At 34.7% G+C, this 19942-nt stretch overlaps 2 protein-coding genes across 4 annotated transcripts in view; one reads left to right on the forward strand and one right to left on the reverse strand.

The window, feature by feature from the left end:
- Window positions 1-4359, reverse strand: part of LOC150110571 (uncharacterized) — a 77735-nt gene extending 73376 nt beyond the window's left edge. For both annotated transcript variants that reach the window (XM_090394865.1, XM_090394847.1), the window contains exon 1: window positions 4036-4359. The gene's annotated coding sequence lies outside the window, so the exon portion shown is untranslated. The remainder of the gene's footprint in view (window positions 1-4035) is intronic.
- Window positions 4360-11947: 7588 nt separating this feature from the next.
- The window catches only part of nst (phosphoglucomutase 3-like protein nst), a 188276-nt gene continuing 180281 nt past the window's right edge, over window positions 11948-19942 (forward strand). The window contains exons 1-2 of one of the 2 annotated variants that reach the window (XM_090394875.1): window positions 11948-12132; window positions 18183-18253. In XM_090394875.1, coding sequence (XP_090251001.1) covers window positions 12032-12132; window positions 18183-18253 — 172 coding nt within the window. In that variant the 5' untranslated portion in view covers window positions 11948-12031. Of the gene's footprint in view, window positions 12133-18182; window positions 18254-19942 lie in introns of those variants that run through there. The other variant, XM_090394884.1, reaches the window with a different exon arrangement.

A 19942-nucleotide genomic window follows, 5' to 3' on the forward strand; every position in this document is an offset into this window, starting at 1 on the left:
CTGAGACTTGGCTGTTGCTGTTACCCCTCAGATGAGATGAGCCAACGCTAAGAGTTCTTCTCGGAACGGGGTGAACCTGTTACAGAATGGAACGACGCTGAGTTAAAAATCCTTCAGGTGATTCATTGTTCAGTGATCTAGGGGATCATGAGTTTTTGGAAAGGTAACCCCGCACATAATACAGGGAAACCGGTTGGTAGTTTGATTCCTGGGGTGCAGTGTTTTTGCTCCCTTAAGGTTTTTGCCTAAGGGAGCTTTTGAGCATCCAGGGATTTGGATCCGTTGGGATGGCCTGTATTAGCGCTTCCTTGGCTGATGCTTTTCCTGGAATATGAGCGGTTCTGGAGGTTGGAGCCTGTCATTAAGCAGCGCCACCACTGAGTTACTCTGATCACTCTGGTCGCTCACTATTGGGTGATCTGAGTGATTGCACGAGTTTTTGGAGAGGTAACCCCGCAATTAAACAGGGAAACCGATCTGGGTAGTGACCCTTCCCATAATGCATAGCATTATACATGTCTGCATGGAGATGTGCTTTGCATTATGGAATTCTAAGGCAAGTGATGTGAAGTCATATCACCTTTACGACGAGTTGCCCCAGTCCTGAAAATACTTCAGGCGCAAACTTTGTTTTCTTACACTTGGATAAAGGATTAAACCAAGTATATAATTTCTCGGTATCTTTAATTTTTAGTATAACAAAGTGTAAAACTTTCAACACCTATATAAAATTATATTAATAAATTGCTTTCTAGTGTCACAGTGTCAATCCAACTCAAATCCTATTCTTTTTAAGTAACATTTCTTAGCTTCCTAATCAAGAAAATTAACGTTTCTATTCTGCAGTATGAATGACCATTCCACCTAAAATACAAGTAACTTTTGCACTTTTCCGAATATATATGTATATATATAATCGTATACATATATGTATTCATTCCGTAGGATTCGGTTCCGAATGCCTACACGGTAAAAAGTGTAGGTCTACACGTGAGCGTAAATCAGGAATAAAAAACTATGATCTGTCTCATGAGAGATACGCAATAAATAAATAATAAACACCTTCCATATAATCTATATTTAGAACATACTTCTCTCTACCCCCCCCCCATATTAACTTCAACGGAACTTGAAGTCATCACAGGATTCAGTAATACCGTACTAATCTGAAAGACAGAGGAGGATTTATGGTGCTTTCAAACATTCAGTGTGAAATTTAGGAAATGACGTTTCATGCTAAATGGTTAACTTTTAGCATTCTCGCTAAATGTGATGAATCAGGAACGTTTATCGAGAGTAGCCATCCTTGCCATCGAAAACGAAACAACACTTTAAATAAATTATATCAAATCACAGATTCATTCGCCAAAATTTTGATCTCTCTCTCTCTCTCTCTCTCTCTGTGTGTGTGTGTGTGTTGTGTTTAGATACATTTTGTATTTGAAATGCTTCCAAAATAGAAAATAAAATTTTATATTATTTCTTACACAGTTTTCTTGGCCGAAATAACAAAATATTTGTTACTTAAATATAAAGAGCTAATAAGCTTCATTTCGGCATATTAGCTCTTTATACTTAAGTAACTTAATGGTTACACCTCTTTGGAAACTCGTATAGCAGAGTATATAAGTTCTTTTCGCTATACACTTTGGTATTATTATGGTCTAGCTACTCACTGATGAAGCCTCAAAAAAGGCTGAAACCAGTCTGGGTAGTGACCTCCCTCCATAATGTAATAACAGCATACATTTCCTAGGAAATGTGTTTTTACATTATGGAAAATACCTAAGAATAGCGATCTGAACTTTCCCCACCTTTGCAACGAGTTGTCCGGTATTGTACTACGTACTAGGGTCACTTGCATTAGCTCACGCTAGTGATCGCCGATACTTTATAGTTTACTATATTCGGCATGAAACTCTGATTCCAATCTTTGAGTTTCTTATTCGGTTTTGAAACAATGTGGATTTTATATCCCCTTAATTCAAAATATTTGTGCTTTTATTTTAAAAAAAAAAAAAAGTTATATTTATTGTTCTCTTTCCATTTTTTGAGGATCTGACACTGCTTAAAAAATAAAAAAATAGTAATAATTAATTAACAGCTCCAAATTCTAATGCTTGATTATATAGCCAGAATGATATTGTCACAAGAATTGAAGGAAATATTCAGTTCATTGCATATGCTGTGAAGTTGGGGAAGGTTTATTAAGGTCCTGAAGCCCACGCAGTGGCTCTTCAGAACCTCAATAAAACAACTTATACCGAAATTTAGTTATAAGAACAGCTCTGAAGGGAGATATTAATTATAAAGGACCCCAGAATCATACACCCTGCACTACGCTAGCAACACTGTCAGGCATAACACTCACTGTATTAACATCTGCATGTGTCACAGGTGTAATTTCATCGCAGCTGACACTGCAATTAAATTACACCTGTAACATACGCTGAATGCCTTGGCTTTTACATAGACTGTCACATTAAATTGACAAAACATATACAGTGACAGTCAGTTTAAGATCTTCGGTCTACTCAAAAAATGCAAACAACCATCTGTACAAATTAGAAAAATTTCTTTCAACAGCGCATTGGAGCACACACACGAAATCCTTAGCATTAAATTCCTGAAATACTGTGTGATGTATAAGGAACAGTGGTGCACTCAGGATTTAATCTTGGGGGGGGGGGGGGTTGAGTTAAGTAGACGATTCGAGAATACACACTACGCATTGCATACGACCTATGACTGAGCATTTGCAATGATTGCCAATACATGATACCCGTGATCTCCTTTGGTCCGGCTCGGGCAAACGAAGTAGCGCTCGGTCCGATCGAGCAATACTTCGTTCGCCTTGCGTTAACAGCGGCCGTGATTCCCCAGAGCTATAGGATATTCCTACCTTATGTGACCGCTAATTCATAAGTAGTATAGAAATAGAAGACACGACACAACATAAATAAAAAAAAAAATAATTTTAATTAGAAAAAGATTTTTGGAAAATTTTTTAGTGTTTTTTCCTTTTTCTTTTGGGGAGCCAGGGCCCCTTGGCCCCGTCCCTGGGTGCGTACTGCTAAGGAATTACCTTTAACGCTACCTACCGTAAAACAGAGACACTAAACCAGCTAGGCACTTAAACAGTCATAAGTCATCTCATTCTTATGAAATACTCTCTCACTACCACGCTATTCAATAAACTATGACAAAATGTAATACCCATAAACAATTACAGAATACTAAAACACGAATTGTGGAAGCTATATGGACAGAGTTAGTATAGTAGTTGACAATGAAAGTAAAAAAAAAAGGCGGGGGGGGGGGATTCAGAGAATATTTCCATCAATTCTTGAATAAAACATTACCTTTGCAACCAACCCCCAACTATTAAAAATTACGATTCCTTAGAGCTTACAAGGCAATATGGGAACTATATAATGCAGGAAAACGTATTCCAATCAATTTTAGTTTCTCTACTTTTGCGTATATCTAATTATAATTGGTAATTAATTAATAACAAATAAAAACAAATAATTATTTGACAGAGAATATATAATTCAAATTAAATTATTATTATTATTATTCAATATATTGTAAAGTCTTAGAAAAATGTTTACACCAGAGCTAAACATAATTATGAAATGAAATAATCTAGATTTATAATGAAAAATATCCCAGTCAACTAAAGTTAAAAAAACATTACTCAAAGTGTGATAACACATCTCTGTATATTGAATACAGGATTAGTCATACAGAGTTCAACAAATGGTTGATTCTTTAAAAGAATAGCAATTACGAATTATTACACCTGAAATCCACCTATGAATAAATATAATTGTAGTAAACTTTTCTATCCACATACTATGTTCTAATGAAAAGGATGTCATTTGCAACGGATCTACCTTTGTAGGTGACCCTAAGAAAGTATGTTAACCAGTTTAGTCACAAATGAGGAACAGTTATGCGCACGCGCTGCAGGCACACACACAGACAAACAAATTTTGAGGAATATATCTTAAAACTACGGTATTTCCATACCTCTTTGGTCTTCACGTATATTGGAAGTTCTCTTCCCAACCGTCAGACAATTGTCGATAAGACACTTATCTACTTCACATTGAGCAGGAATTATGACAATGAGTAGAAATAGAAATGCGCCATATACTGCATGGTTAACAATTTCTGAAAAGGGTAAAATATTTTTGAATAGTTAAAAAATATGTTTTCTGTGCAATTTATTTCAATCTGGAAAACTCATTAAACTAGTAAGTAATGCTTTTTCTAAACTTTTAACATACTACACGGCAAAAGCTACCGCTACGATTCCAAAATTTAGCCTATTATGTATATGCGATCTCGGGACTCTCAATGGCTACCGAGCGCGTCCCATAGGTAGTCGGCGGGGGGGGGGATTCCTGACTACCGTCCGTTGGATATCAGGGCAGCTCTGAATATATTGAATAAAGAGCTGTGGACCAATGGTGTTGGGACTGGCGATCCCGTGTGAAAATACTGCCATTCACCAACTCTCACTGGGCCAGCGTAGTGAATTTATGGCCTAATCTTTCAAGATGAATAAAACAAAAATAAAATGGCCCTCGTTCCCCGGAGACCAGATTGTTACTGCCTACGGCAGCAGGCAGTTAAACATGAAGGCAGAGTGTGATAAGAATCCCCGGGTAACCAGATCATGCTGCATTAGAAACTAGACCTTGGAACTATAAACTGTAGGACTCTGAGCAATGAAGCATGGCTAACTGAACTAATAAAGAGCTAAAGTTACTAAAAGGGGACATTCTCTGATCAAAGCAAACATAGATGTACACAAACTCAACATTAAAAAAGATATATTCCAACACGAACTAAACAATAGATTTAAACATCGTGTTATAGATGACAGTGCTGATCTATCAGAGAGTAATGACATGATTCCCCAAAACCTTCTACAATGCTCACTTGAAACAGCTGGTACCACAGAACAGAAACAAGACAAACTTTCTGAAGAAACAAAACAGCTGATGAAGAAAAGAAGAGAAATGAAACAATCAGTTAACCTACAGAATAATATTGAATACACTGAATTGTGTAAAACGATCAGAAAACGTATCACAGACGAAATAAAAGAATTGAATTGTAATTTCATACAACTAACAATTGAACACAGCCTTAGTCTCAAAAAAAAAAAGCCAAACAGCAATAAATAGATGGTTGCAGTCAAACTACTAGATGAGATCATAACCAGAGGTAGATATGCTATAGCAAAAAAGAGTTAAAGAATTTTACTCAATATTATATCAGGATGATGAAATGAATGAAGAAGAAGAAGACAACTAAGACACAACTGAAGTACCAGAGATTCTACCAGAAGAAATTATGTGGATCATCGAAAGCTTGCAAAATGGAAAGGCTGCAGGTGAGGATGAAGTTATAGCTGAACTTCTAAAAACAGGTGGAGAAATAATCTACAAACTCTTAGCAAAACTATTTACTTTATGCTTAAAGAAAAATGATGTACCAAGAACATGAAAGAAGGCTATCCTAATTCTGCTACATAAAAAAGTTGAGGTAGAAGACTTGGTGAACTATCAACCCGTCAGTCGACTATCAGTGGTTTACAAAAGTCTTCGCTCATAGGCTTTGTATAACTCTGGGCCTAGCACAAACAAAAGAACAGTCAGGCTTTCGAAGCTGCTTTAGTACAATGGATCATATTCAAGTTGTACAACAGAATATTGAACGGTATAATGAATATCAGTTACCATTATGTCTTGGTTTTATTGATTATGAGAAAGCCTTTGATTCAGTAAAACCTTTTGCAAGACTTAAAGCATTATGGAACCAACACTTGGAGGAGCCATACGTTGAAGTTATCTTTACTTCAACTATTCATGAATTACAGATGTGTATTCATGAAATCCGAATTGCTAGCAAAACAGCTGGACTAAAGATAAATCTAAAGAAGACCCAAGTAATGTTCTATAGCTATGTCCAATCAGAAATAATAAAAATCAATAATGATGAAATTAAACAATCAGATCATTACATATATACTTAGGACAAGAGATATCAATGGAACAAAATATCATGGACGAAATTAAAAGACGCACAATTCTTGGGTGGAAAGCATTTGGAAAATTACAGTATTCAAAAGCCAACTACCATTATGCCTGAAGAGAAAAGTTTTCAACCAATGTATTCTTCCTATATTGACATATGGCTGTGAAACATGGACACTTAAAGGCAAAGGAAATTCAAAAATTAAATTGTGAACAACACAATTTAGTATGGAAAGAATTATGCTTGGTATCACAAGACTGGATCACAAAAGGCATACGTGGATAAGAAATCAAACCAAAGTCTCTGACATCACAGGAAGAGCGAAACATCTGAAGTGGGAATGGGCTGGGCATGATGCTCGAAAACAAGATCAACGATGGACAAAAGAAGTACTGGATTGGATTCCACGAAAGGAAAAACGACCACTACTTCGACCTAAATCACTGTGATTGATGATATCATCAGATTTGCAAAAGTGAAATGGTAAAGGAGAGCCATGGACAGACATTTTTGGAGTAATCTTGGAAAGGCCTTCATCCAGCAGTGGATCGACAATGGCTGATGATGATTAATGCGATACTTATCATCCATACCTTTCGCATGTATTTTACTTTTATCATAACGTTTATTTTTTTTTATATTCTCTTTAATGGCATATGCAGTCTGTTCCTTTATCATTGGCAGTCGAATTCAATTTCATTAAATATCAATTTACTTCAAAGGAATGAATTCTCATCAGAATATCATGTACTTTCCTGATTCTCGCTTACGGTTAGCTTCATACTTCACAGTGTGAAGGTATTCCGATTTGCTTGTTTTGAGGGACGAAAAACCTAATTTCCGGGTGGGACACCCCGTATGAGACAGCCGAACTTACCATTTGTTTGAAAACACCTCATGCGAATTTTAAAACCCGGTTTTAAAATTCGCATACAACTTGCCTCACCCCCCATTCTCCCACATCTCTCTCTCTCTCTCTCTCTCTCTCTCTCTGCACATTTTCAATCCCCCCCTCCATTTCTTTCAGTCATACTTCAGCAGTAATACAAATATATATCGCCATACGCCCGATGCCGTTGAATCAGAAGAAACCCAGAAACATCTTACAACAATATGTCCAAAATTAATCTTCCCATATATTCTTCCTGTATCTGTATTTAAAATGTCAGTAATACCCTAAAAATTGAAAAAAAAAGTCAATGACATTATAAAAAGGGGTGCTCCTAAACAAAAACAGGCAAAATAGCGAAAAAATGTAATTTTTTCACTCTGCCAAGAACACTTAATATCATTGAAGTTTTCAGGTAAAGTATGAGTACATTATGTGTATGTTGCAAATCCCTGAAATACAAGAAATCTGTCATTTGTTACAATGATATATTTGTTCGGTTTAAAATCAGTCGTATTTTATAACTCTTTGATTTTAATTGATAGAGAAGTTCAATTCAGGAATAACATTCGAAAGATAACTAATAATATTCAGCAAACGTGCGATTTATTAAGGAAACTTAACCAGTAAAAGAAAGAAAGAAAGAAAGAAAGAAAGAAACAAACAAACAAATGTTACTGTTATAACATTCTTTAATCAAGCAAATATCGGATTATGATTCCCAAACTTACTCTCTAAGTTTTTAGCAAATATTAAGAAAATCGAAAGTATTCAAAGAATGACTGAGAATGCAGGAAGATTATAAATCAAAAAATCAGCTAACGCCTTTTATTCCCTAATAGGGAGTAGCAAGGCCTTTATACCCTATCTAGCTTTTGGAGACTGAGTGGGCAGTTCAATCTCCACCGGTAGCCAATCAGAGGTAGCTGGCCCATGTCTATCACTAATTATAGCAGCCACCGATGAAGAAGCTGGCAAACAAGTGCTGCCATCTCTTGGTACCTAATCCTAACAAGATAGGTCACTGTCTGAAATAATGTGGGTACTACGGTCGATTTTCTTGAGTTTACGGGACGAAAAACCCGAGTTTCCGGGAGGAAAAACCCGCTTGCCTGTGCCAGAGATCGACTAACTCGGGAACCGGTCGAAGATAGGCTTAGAAAAAGTTCCTCCAGTCAGCGACTAGACTAGAACCTAGGTCTAACTTCAAGCGGCCAAGCGAAGAGGACGCAAGCGCCACTTCCACTGAGCTACACAGGCTAATGAAGGAAGATTATATCATGATAATTCTAATAATAGGTTGGTTACTGTAATCCGATAAATGAAAGTATAATGATTATTTAATTGAACAATGCTTAACATGTCGCTATTGTTTTATGTTTGTGTATAAATATGTGTGTAAAAAATAAAAATATATAAATAATGAATACTAAATAAAAAGGTGAGGGAATGAACTAGAAGGATAAGTTAAGCTGAACAAATTTGAATTTGTCTCCTGTGCGCAAGTAGCCGATTTATGGTGAGCATACCGGTTGGACCACTTGTTGTCAGTATATTCACCTGTTGTTCTTTTTTTTTTTCCCCCTACCACTGAATTACTTAATATAAGACTGTGGCAGGTGAGATTGGTTTATCACTAAGTGCTCTAGTTTGTCCTTGACAAACATAAACCTGACTTTGAACCGATTTCAATTATAGTTACGTGTACTTTCTGGTATAAATTGAATTTTGGAATTTCTTGGTATATTTGCCATTTACTGAGCAATAATACAGATTTTACTTCGTTATATGTTTATTTTAGTATTCTCACATATTTATCAGGAATTCCATAGCTTCTTCCAATTAACCACGATGCCTTTCTATTAATATTATCAAAGGTTTTGGCGCAATGTATAAAATTTGGGCATAAGAAGGTTTTAAATTCTATACAAGTCTTGCAATTATATTCTTTGAAGTAAAACTGTGATGCAAAGGGCTTCTACCTGTTTTACAACCGACTTACTAATGTCTTAATATCATTTATATTTCATTTCATTTTATTTAATTTTCTATTTTATAAAAAAATTCTCAAAGAATGAAGGTCCTGATTGTAGAAGAATACGCATCCCATTTTCACATTTCATGGCCTCTCCCACAAATTACCTTCTCTTTGGAATTATAATTAGCTGCTTATTTCCTTTATTTAGGTATCGTTTCATATTCCACTTTATTAAAAATCTCTTGAAGCAATCTCTTTAGTTATCTTAAGTATTTCTGTTGCAATATGATCATTGTCTCATGCCCTCTCAACTTTTTATGTGGCTCCAGCTGACGAATTTTTTTTTAAACCTACACTACTATTAAGATTAAATAGAGAATCCATTTAATCTTAATCTAACTTTTGAAGACGACTTTTCAGCAACTGCCACAGAATAGCTTGCTTATGACTATCAGTGATATTGATTGGCACAAGAGGAGGACGGTACAGCAGAAAACTGCCCGTGGTTCCTAACCCTATATGTTATTGAAATAATATGAGTTCTACGCTAACAATTTCTATTAGCCTAGCAAGTGTGGAAAGAAGTTTTCCCAAGCTTAAACTGATTAAAAATTTATTTGCGAACAGCAATGACCTAAGAAAGATTGGTTGGTCTACCAACTATATCGATACAGGCGGACAAAGTTTGTAAATTAAATTTAGAAGAGCTTATAAATAGTTTTATTGTGCGATATCCCCGTAAAGCAAACATTTAATATTATTTTGTAATCGTTTTGCATTAATATTTCTCTTGTAATAAAAACAAAATAGCAATTGAAGATTTTCTTATATTTTTGTCTTATAATCCATCAGGGCAAGGAAGACAATGGGAAACCAGCTTGCTCATAGTCACTTCCCTAGTATGGTAGCATAGCTGCCCCTGCCATCCGTAAGGATAAAAGGAAATCATTCCAATCCATCAGGGGAGATATTTAATTGTTTGCCTCAGGTCATGATTTAATCTGTCGACGGCCATGTGTGGTTAGTGGTGTGGGCCGCTGCCCAGCATTCATCAAATCAGGACCTTCATTCAAAGAATGAAGTTCCTGATTGTAGAAGAATACGCTGCCCGGAAGTGACTATGAGCAAGCTGGTTTCCCGTTTTCCTCGATCTCTGGCATGGGCTAGCGGGTTTTTCCTCCCGGAAACTCGGGTTTTTCGTCCCGTAAACACTAGAAATTCGACCGTAATACCCACATTATTTCAGACAGTGACATATCTTGTTAGGGTTAGGTCCAAGAGATGGCAGCACTTGTTTGCCAGCTTCTTCATCGGTGGCTGCTATAATTAGTGATAGACATGGGCCAGCTATCTCTGATTGGCTACCGGTGGAGATTGAACTGCCCACTCAGTCTCCAAAAGCTAGATAGGGTATAAAGGCCTCGCCTACTCCTTTAAAAAATCAGCTAACTCCTTTTTATTCCCGTATACGGGAGTAGGCGAAGCCATTTAGCTCTATCTAACTTTTGGAGACTGAGTGGGCAGTTCAATCTCCACTGGTACCCAATCAGAGACAGATGGCCCAAAGCTATCACTAATTAAGCGGTACGCAGTGAAGAGAGACGGCTCAAATGTGCCACCATCTCGTGGTCCCTATAAGGGAATAAAAGGCGTTAGCTGATTTATTATTTATTTTATTAAATACATTGCCCTTTGTTTCATTTTGATTTTCATTTAACTGTTAGATAATTGGTCTTCAAAATAGGTATATCTTCAAAATTTTCAAATTTACGTGTACATAAGTTGAACTCTGTTTTAGTCTTATTATGATTACACAAAGTAAAACCGACTGATGATGATTACACAGTAGTTGAAATGTACAAATTATCGTGATGTTACTCAATAAGTGAGGGGAATGATGCATAACTAGAAGAGAGCAAAAGACTTTGACTTTTCAATGAAAATTGTGAAAATAAAAGAAAATTTATTTCCATTGTCATTTTATAACCATGTGAAACATGGTTTAGCTTGTAAAATTTTAAAAGTCTAGAAAGTGATATTAGTGTTCCGCTTGAGTTGCCTTATTATTGCAGTACTTAAAGGGCGATTACTCTATCCAGAATTCTGTATATTCTCATTTTATGAGAACATACAGGATTATGAGTACTTTTGAATGAGCGTTTCGTAACTCAGTTGGTATCGATTATGAATCTTGGTTGGTTCGAATCTAAGTTTGGTTCAATGAACTTTTATAAGAGTTTTAGCTGGTGAATTAGCTGGTCTCATAAGGTGAAATGTTTTTTTTTTCCCTCCTCGAAATTCGGCTGTTTCATCCCGCAAAAAGAAAACTCATCAGTCACACACACACACACACACACACACACACACACACACACACACACACACACACACACACACACACACACACACACACACACACACACACACACACACACACACACACACACACACACACACACACACACACACACACACACACAGTCAGACTTAAACCTACTTGCTTAGGTCTCGTAAACCTACTTGCTTCAGCGCCTTAATTCCAAAACAACAGCAGCAACTATTAAGTGCTTTACCGACTTGATAACTGTTTGCAACTGCTGGCTCTATGATGAGAACCAACAGTTCGAGATCAGCACGAACATCAAGGCTTCTAATTTTTTCAAAGTCAATAGGCAAATCTTGTTTTACTTGGCTGCTGAAGGACGGTGGATGTTTATTATACCTTCCTTTCAAATGATACAATGTTTTATTAATATCCTATTGTGAAGAGATATTCAGAAAATATAATCAGCTTACGACATCTATTTATAAACGCCTTCTGGTTAAAAATTATAGTCTCGAACTTTACGCAATATTTTGACTGGTTTAGCCTGGAGATCGCTTTTTTTTTTAAATGACTGACTCATATCTGTTAATTAGTGAAAATGCTTGACTTGTCTTCAATGACCCAATTTGAAACGTAACTAAGATACTGTATTGTTTATAATTAGTGCACATTATACATAATAGATGGCGGTGTTGTCGAGATAAAGTTTCTGAAACGAATTTGGTTTCGTTGGGTGCTCAATTTGAGCTTGTGTTGTGTGTAAGTGACATTTCTTGACATATTCATGGCACTGTCTTTTTCGAAAGCAGCAAGATTGGCTATTCGAGCTTATCCAAAACTCTCTACGAAAAAAATTCAGTATGGAACAGCTGGATTTCGAGAAAAGTAAGTTAAAACCTGTCTTGTCACGTTCCGTAGTCAAAAAAAGATGAAGCATATGTCAAGAGAGGCTAATTATTTACGCGTATCGGCGTAAATAATTAATAAAGAACGAAAGAAAAGCACCCCGATATGCATTTAGCATAGCATTGTTATCTAAATATAGAGGTAAAAATATCTTAGTTTAGTCCTTCTCGAAAGTATTCATGATCTAAATTCAATGCGATCATTCAGGAAAATGATCTCATTGAATTTAGAAAGTAACCCCAATTTTTGACATGCCATTGGATGCGATACATGTATGTCACGTAAGCTTTTAGGCAGAGCCTCTTGTACCCATTATCACTCACTGTTGGCATGGTTCTTTTATACATGGTGATGTTTTTTCGTTCATTGCGATGTAGTATCCTTATGTCGAGTTTTTGTTGGCCTACTCTTGGATTAAGCTAGTTTGTGTTGTCGTATTTGATTTCCACGTTTTACAGTTCCCTGTTGTTGGTATTCAAATGTTTCTTATTCCATTACACATTGTTTTTATAGTTTTTTGAACCCCCGATGACATCTGAATTTGAATATATAGTAGTAAATCTATTGTATTGCACTAGGTACGGTTATTGTAATGTAGGTAAAGGTCAACTGGCGATGTGTTTAGTTCTCTCGTTCTTAGTTTTTTTTCCCCCATCAAATTATGATATTTGGCATTGTTCAAGAATTGTTTAACTGTTGGCTGTTTGAACACTGGATAATTGGGAAGTCGCACATGCAGAATAACTTGTGTATGAATTTGCAGACCACTTTGCAGTGGACTCGTTCAAATAAATTTTTACTCAACAAGGAGTGTCAGTACGATTTTCATCACATCACAAAATCATGTATGGTTTAATTATTGATTAAACTGTTTGCTTTTTATATATTATTTAGATTAAGAGATGCAGCATGTGTTTAATAATAAAACCTAATATAACCTAACATACCCAAACTGGTGATAATTAAGCAGAGTACAGAACTATCCTCCTCACAAATAGGAGATGAACCGGGTTTCCATATGTTAAAAAAAAAAAAAAATCATCAACAAATTCCTGATATGCACTACCAAGAGCATGCAGAGTTCTATGATAGTTCTGCATTATTAACAGTGTACTTCGAAATTGAATTTAGAAAGTAACCCCAATTTTTGACATGCCATTGGATGCGATACATGTATGTCACGTAAGCTTTTAGGCAGAGCCTCTTGTACCCATTATCACTCACTGTTGGCATGGTTCTTTTATACATAGTGATGTTTTTTCGTTCATTGCGATGTAGTATCCTTATGTCGAGTTTTTGTTGGCCTACTCTTGGATTAAGCTAGTTTGTGTTGTCGTATTTGATTTCCACGTTTTACAGTTCCCTGTTGTTGGTATTCAAATGTTTCTTATTCCATTACACATTGTTTTTATAGTTTTTTGAACCCCCGATGACATCTGAATTTGAATATATAGTAGTAAATCTATTGTATTGCACTAGGTACGGTTATTGTAATGTAGGTAAAGGTCAACTGGCGATGTGTTTAGTTCTCTCGTTCTTAGTTTTTTTCCCCCATCAAATTATGATATTTGGCATTGTTCAAGAATTGTTTAACTGTTGGCTGTTTGAACACTGGATAATTGGGAAGTCGCACATGCAGAATAACTTGTGTATGAATTTGCAGACCACTTTGCAGTGGACTCGTTCAAATAAATTTTTACTCAACAAGGAGTGTCAGTACGATTTTCATCACATCACAAAATCATGTATGGTTTAATTATTGATTAAACTGTTTGCTTTTTATATATTATTTAGATTAAGAGATGCAGCATGTGTTTAATAATAAAACCTAATATAACCTAACATACCCAAACTGGTGATAATTAAGCAGAGTACAGAACTATCCTCCTCACAAATAGGAGATGAACCGGGTTTCCATATGTTAAAAAAAAAAAAAATCATCAACAAATTCCTGATATGCACTACCAAGAGCATGCAGAGTTCTATGATAGTTCTGCATTATTAACAGTGTACTTCGAAATTAATCTGCTATTTGTCAGGTCTCCATTATGGTCACATCTAACATTCTAAGAGGCACTTACTGATGCAATTAAAGTCATTTTTAATTGCATCAGTCCACCTGGGTCTTGCTCATTCTGTTGGTTTAGTTTTCCAAACATCTGTTTTGCTAGCCTTTCCTCACTAATCTAAGGTGATATGCTAAGTGGCCATGCCACCCCTAGATGCATAAAGAACTCATCAATATGCATATATGCATATTCTTCAATGCAAGCTGTTACATTCTTTTATTTTAATATTACAATCTTTATTTTAACATGATTCTATCATTGATACTGTGTTTTCCTTTTTCAATTTTTTCTCAAAACTCACATGTCTGTGGTCCATACTCTTTAATGGATTCTTTCTTTTCTTACACAGTAGACAAAAGTAAAACTTGGTGAATATTGCTTTGTATATGGCTAATTTAGCGTTTCAACTAATTTCTCTCTTATTCCATATAAATTTATGTCACCCATCAATACCAGCTGTGCTTATTCTGTTACCTAATTCCATATTTAATTTGTGCCACCTATAAAAATTGTACCTAATTAGTTGAAATAATAATTTACTTTTATATATATATATATATATATATATATATATATATATATATATTCTCCATTTTTAGGATGTAGTTGATATATTTATATTCTTCCTGTTTTAATAGTTTTTATATTTTTATTACTGATTTTCATTCCACATTTATTATAACAATCATGAGATAAGGAACACAAAAGATTTTACTGATTTATTTGAATATAAAATCATCAGCATAAAGTAAAAGGAATGAGATTAACATCTCCAAATGTGATATCAGGTTTATTGCTATCTTAATGTTGTCCATATGCTTGATAAATAACAGTTCATTATTATATTAAACTATCTATCCTGCACTTACTTCAGTTCTAATAACCGACTTACAACTTAAATATAGGCTATGTATTGTTTTGTATATTGTACCATTAATACCATATAATTGTTTTGTTTTCAGTAGCTTTTCTTGTGGCACCATATTGTATATCATTTTGAAATGGACAAAATTTACAGATCCTTGTTATTTTCCCATGATTTTGTATCTGTTTGTGTTGAAGCAAAAGTGGTCTGGACAATCCATATTTTGGCCTATGTCCAGCTTCTTCTTCTTCTTCTTCTTCTTCCAATTTTTTTCTTTGCTTCTTTTCAAGTATAATTGCATACATTTTATTTAGAATGCTCAGTAGAGAATTTCCCGTAGTTCTCACATTGTTTCATTTACTTTTTTTTTTTTTAAATAAAAATAAATAAAACAATCTGTGTTTATAGGTGAGCACTAGGAAATTTTATTTCCTTTGATAGATGGGAACTAATAAAAAACACAAAAAAACATGATATTAACATCGTCATGGGTGATTTCAATGCTAAAGTTGGGAAAGGTAGAAGTGGAGTATAGTTGGTGAACATGGACTGGGAACAAGAAATGAGAGAGGAGACCATCTTATTCAATTCTGCTAAGAAGAGGAGCTAATAGTTGCAAACACATGGTTTAAGCTACCATCCCGAAGGCTATATACTTGGCGATCACCACAAGATAATAATACAAATATAGTCAGAAACCAAATTGATTATTTGCTAATTAATCAATGAGTTCGAAGTTCCATAAAGAGCACAAAAACCTATCCTAGTGCGGATATTGCTTCTGATCTTAATTTTCTGATCATAATACATAGACTGTAAGCTATACTTCAGAAACATCAACAAAAAGGGTTTAATTTAGGAAAGTTAAAAAACCCAGAGATAAGAAACAAATTGAGTCAAGATCTGAATCAAGAGATAGCACTTATCAAGAATGATGACGTCATGAGAGTTGATGAATCATGGGACAAATTAAAATCTGTCTTCATAGAGAAATGTACCAATACCTTGTGTCCTGATAGAGCATTAAAAAAGAAAGATTGGATAACTGACAAAATTCTTTCTCTCATGGATTAATGCAGATCATATAAAAATCACAGTCCAACAAAATATAAAGATGTTCAAAAAATTATTAAAGGTAAGATCAAAGAAGCAAAAGAAATCTGGATGAATAAAAAATGTAGAGAAATTGAAATTCTACAAGAAAACATGACAGTTTTAATTTACACAAAAAGCTGAAAGAGACCTCAGGTATATTTAAGAAAAAACAACTATGTGTCCTTCGAAACAACAACAAGGGAGAAATAATATTCGAAAAAGATGACAAAATACAAGAATGGGTGACATATGTAGAAGAACTCTTTTCTGATAACAGACAGAATCCAGAAAATACTTATAAACAGATGGACGGTCCATGCATTCTAAGATCAGAGGTAGAATGTGTGCTGAACTCAGCTAAAAATGGTAAAGCCTTAGGCCCTGATGGAATACCAGCAGAAATAGTAATGTTATTAGAAGGTGACAACATTGCTATATTAGTAAAGCTATTTAATAAGGTCTACGATACAGGTATATTCCCACAAGACTGGTTACAGTCGACCTTCTTCATGCTACCTAAAAAAGCAAATGCGAAAACTTGTAATGACTATAGAAAGATCAGCCTAATGAGTTACGTCAAAATGTTTCTGAAAATAATTCAAAAAAGAATATACAGAAAATGTGAAGACACCATCAATGATACCCAATTCAGCTTTAGAAATGGTTTGGGAACAAGAGAGGCTCTTTTCTGTTCTCAAATCTTATTCCAAAAATGTATTGATCAAAACAAGGAAGTATTTGCTTCATTGACTTTGAGAAAGGATTTGATAAAGTCCAACATACTAAAATGATTGCACTATTAAAAAGAATTGGATTAGATGGTAAAGATATCAGGATCATTAAAAACTTATATTGGAACCAAAAGGCATCTGTTCAAGTTGATGACATTATTACAGACTCCATTAACATCAAACGAGGAGTAAGGCAAGGATGTGTTCTGTCACCTCTTCTTTTTAACATATACTCAGAAGCCATATTTCAAAAAATCTTAAAAGGAAGAGAGAAAGGGATTAATGTAAATGGTGAAATCATCAGTAACATCCGATATGCTGATGACATAGCTCTCCTGGCTGACAATATTCAGGATCTTCAAAATCTTCTGGAACTAGTGAATGAAGAGAGTGAAAAAATGGGAATTAAAAATAAATATCACCTAAACTAAATTCATGGTCATAAGCAAGAAACCAATTCTTAATTCATCACTTTCTTTAAATGGGAAATGAATAGAAAGAGTGACAAAGTTTAAATATCTCGGATGCTGGTTAAATGAAGAATGCAATCCAGAAATGGAAATAAAAGTTAGAATTGAAATGCAAGAAAAAAGTTTCTCCTGATGAAATCAACACTGTGTAACTGCAACTTAGAGCTTAGAGTATGCATAGTTAAATGCTATGTATGGTTTATACTGCTGTACAGTGCAGAAACCTGGACCTTGAAGACAACATCAATAAAAAAACTTGAAGCATTTGAGATGTGGTTATACAGACGAATGTTAAAAATCCGATGGACAGCAAAAACGTCCAATCAGGAAGTACTGGAACAAATGGGGAAATCACGTGAATTTTAGATACCATAAAAAGGAGGAAAACTGCATATCTTGGTCACCTACTTCGTAATGAAAAATATAAAATACTTCAATTGCTTATAAAGAGGAAGATAAATGGAAGAAGAGGACAAGGAAGATGAAGAAAATCTTGGCTGGCAGACAGTCAGTCAGTGGACTGGCATGAGCTCTGAGGGACTGTTTAGAGTGGCTGAGGATCGCTCAAAATTTGCCAAGGTGGTTGCCGACCTCCGATAGGAGATGGCACTCAAAGAAGAAGGGTACTACAACTGTACATATTGTCTGGAATTCGACTTTCTTATCAGGCCATCTGAATTATGTAGTAGCAAATATACATTATGGCATCTTGCCAGCAGTGAATAATCAACTATTTATTAGCAAAAATAAACTAATTTGTCATTTAGAAAATCATTAACATTTTCTTTTATATTTTTAGGGGATCAGACCTGACATATGTGATGTATAGAATGGGATTACTTGCTGTACTACGATCCAAAGCAAAAAAAGGTAAGAATTATACAAGTTCAGTTTTATATAATTATAGTAGCTCTTTGTAATGTTATGTACTTCATAGGTTCAAGCTTATATTTGGAGTAGTGATTTATTCATCTAAACTTAATACATTTATCACTTACATGTATTCATTTTAAAATAAGAAAATATCGGAAGCTAATGACAGTTATGAATTGAAATGTACATAGCATTACCTTTTAATTGGTATACTGAATATGCCATTTATTTAGAACATAGACACCAGCACAGAAGTAACAATGGGCTGTAAGCAATATCAAAGTATACTTGTGAACTGTGTGAACCATCAGATTTTTAACTATTGACCAAAAAATAAAAATAATAATCTCTAAATGTATCCCCAGTAAATATAAGTACATTATATCATTATATTGCTTTAGCAAATGTTTTTGCTGTTAGCATGAAAAGATATTAGCACAGATTAAACATTGAGAGAGCATTATTCAAATATTAAAGTATCATTTATTAAAGAAGAAAATGTTTGAGCATTTGAATAAATCTGTCATTTATTCTGATGCAGTTTAAATGGAATAAAAATTAAAAGTTATAATAAAGACTGGGTCTCTGTAGCTCAGTTGGTTTCAATGATGCCTTTTGGTTGGAAAGACTTGAGTTTAAATCCCATCCAGGATGCTAAGAACCTTTATCAGGGTTTTTCATCTGAAGGTGAGTTAGCCAGTCTCATGTGGTGGTGGTGGTGGTAGGGTTTTTTCATTTTGGAAACTTGCATGTTTTCATCCAACAAAACAGGCTAACTGGCCAAAAAAGTACATGCAGTATACAGACTTAGAAACCACAGGAATCAGGATTAGCTATCCTGCTCCATCTGATCTGGATTTGAAAGCCTGCATGGTACAGTTTTGGATCTGCATGTAAGCATAAAACAGAACAGAATAAATACTGGATGCCTTTAACAAGAGCTTAGCACAGAGTTGGAAAACACTCTTTTTTTATATAGTGAAACCTGTGAGGTATCCATAACTATAGAATAACACATATGCCACAGTAAATAACTTTTTTTATTATGCATTTATTTCATGTTATGTATCATAAGACATCATCAGTACAATTAACAAACAACTAGGAATTGAATTCAATAAAACAGTAGTGCACATGCTTAAATTGGAATCCCTCTTCGTATACAGTTTGTTCATAGTTTAAAAACTACTGGACTGAAATTAAAATTAATTAAAATATAGCAGATTAATTATTGAAAACAGCTGAGGAAAACAATTTCTCAAACTTTTGGGAAATTGTTATAAAGATGCTAAAAAAAAATCTGTTATGTTTTTGCTGTATTTGCTTTTCATGTCCATTGGAGCAAGTAAGATATGATTTTCCAAATGTTGTGCTGTGTGTGTTCAAATTTCTACTATGGAAGTGATGTTTGAAAATCTTAAGTGAATGACTTATTACTATCACCACCTCACTTGTCTGAATTTGCATAAAAAAGGTAATAAATTATATTCTCTAGAACAATGTTTATTATTATTATTTTCCTGACCTCCACAGAGTCACAAGATTAATTGTGAGAGGTCATCTAGTGAACACAGTTTATCATACCACTCCTTAAAATCATCCCTAGTCTGCACGTTTACCATCCTCTCAGGCAATGCATTCCAAAATATTAATGGAGGTTTGAATTGGAAATGCATGTTTTCAGTT

The sequence above is a fragment of the Typopeltis vanoorti genome, chromosome 1 (genome assembly GCF_054136105.1).
Source record: "Typopeltis vanoorti isolate ZY-2024b chromosome 1, IOZ_Tvanoo_1.0, whole genome shotgun sequence".
Lineage (NCBI taxonomy): Eukaryota > Metazoa > Arthropoda > Arachnida > Uropygi > Thelyphonidae > Typopeltis > Typopeltis vanoorti.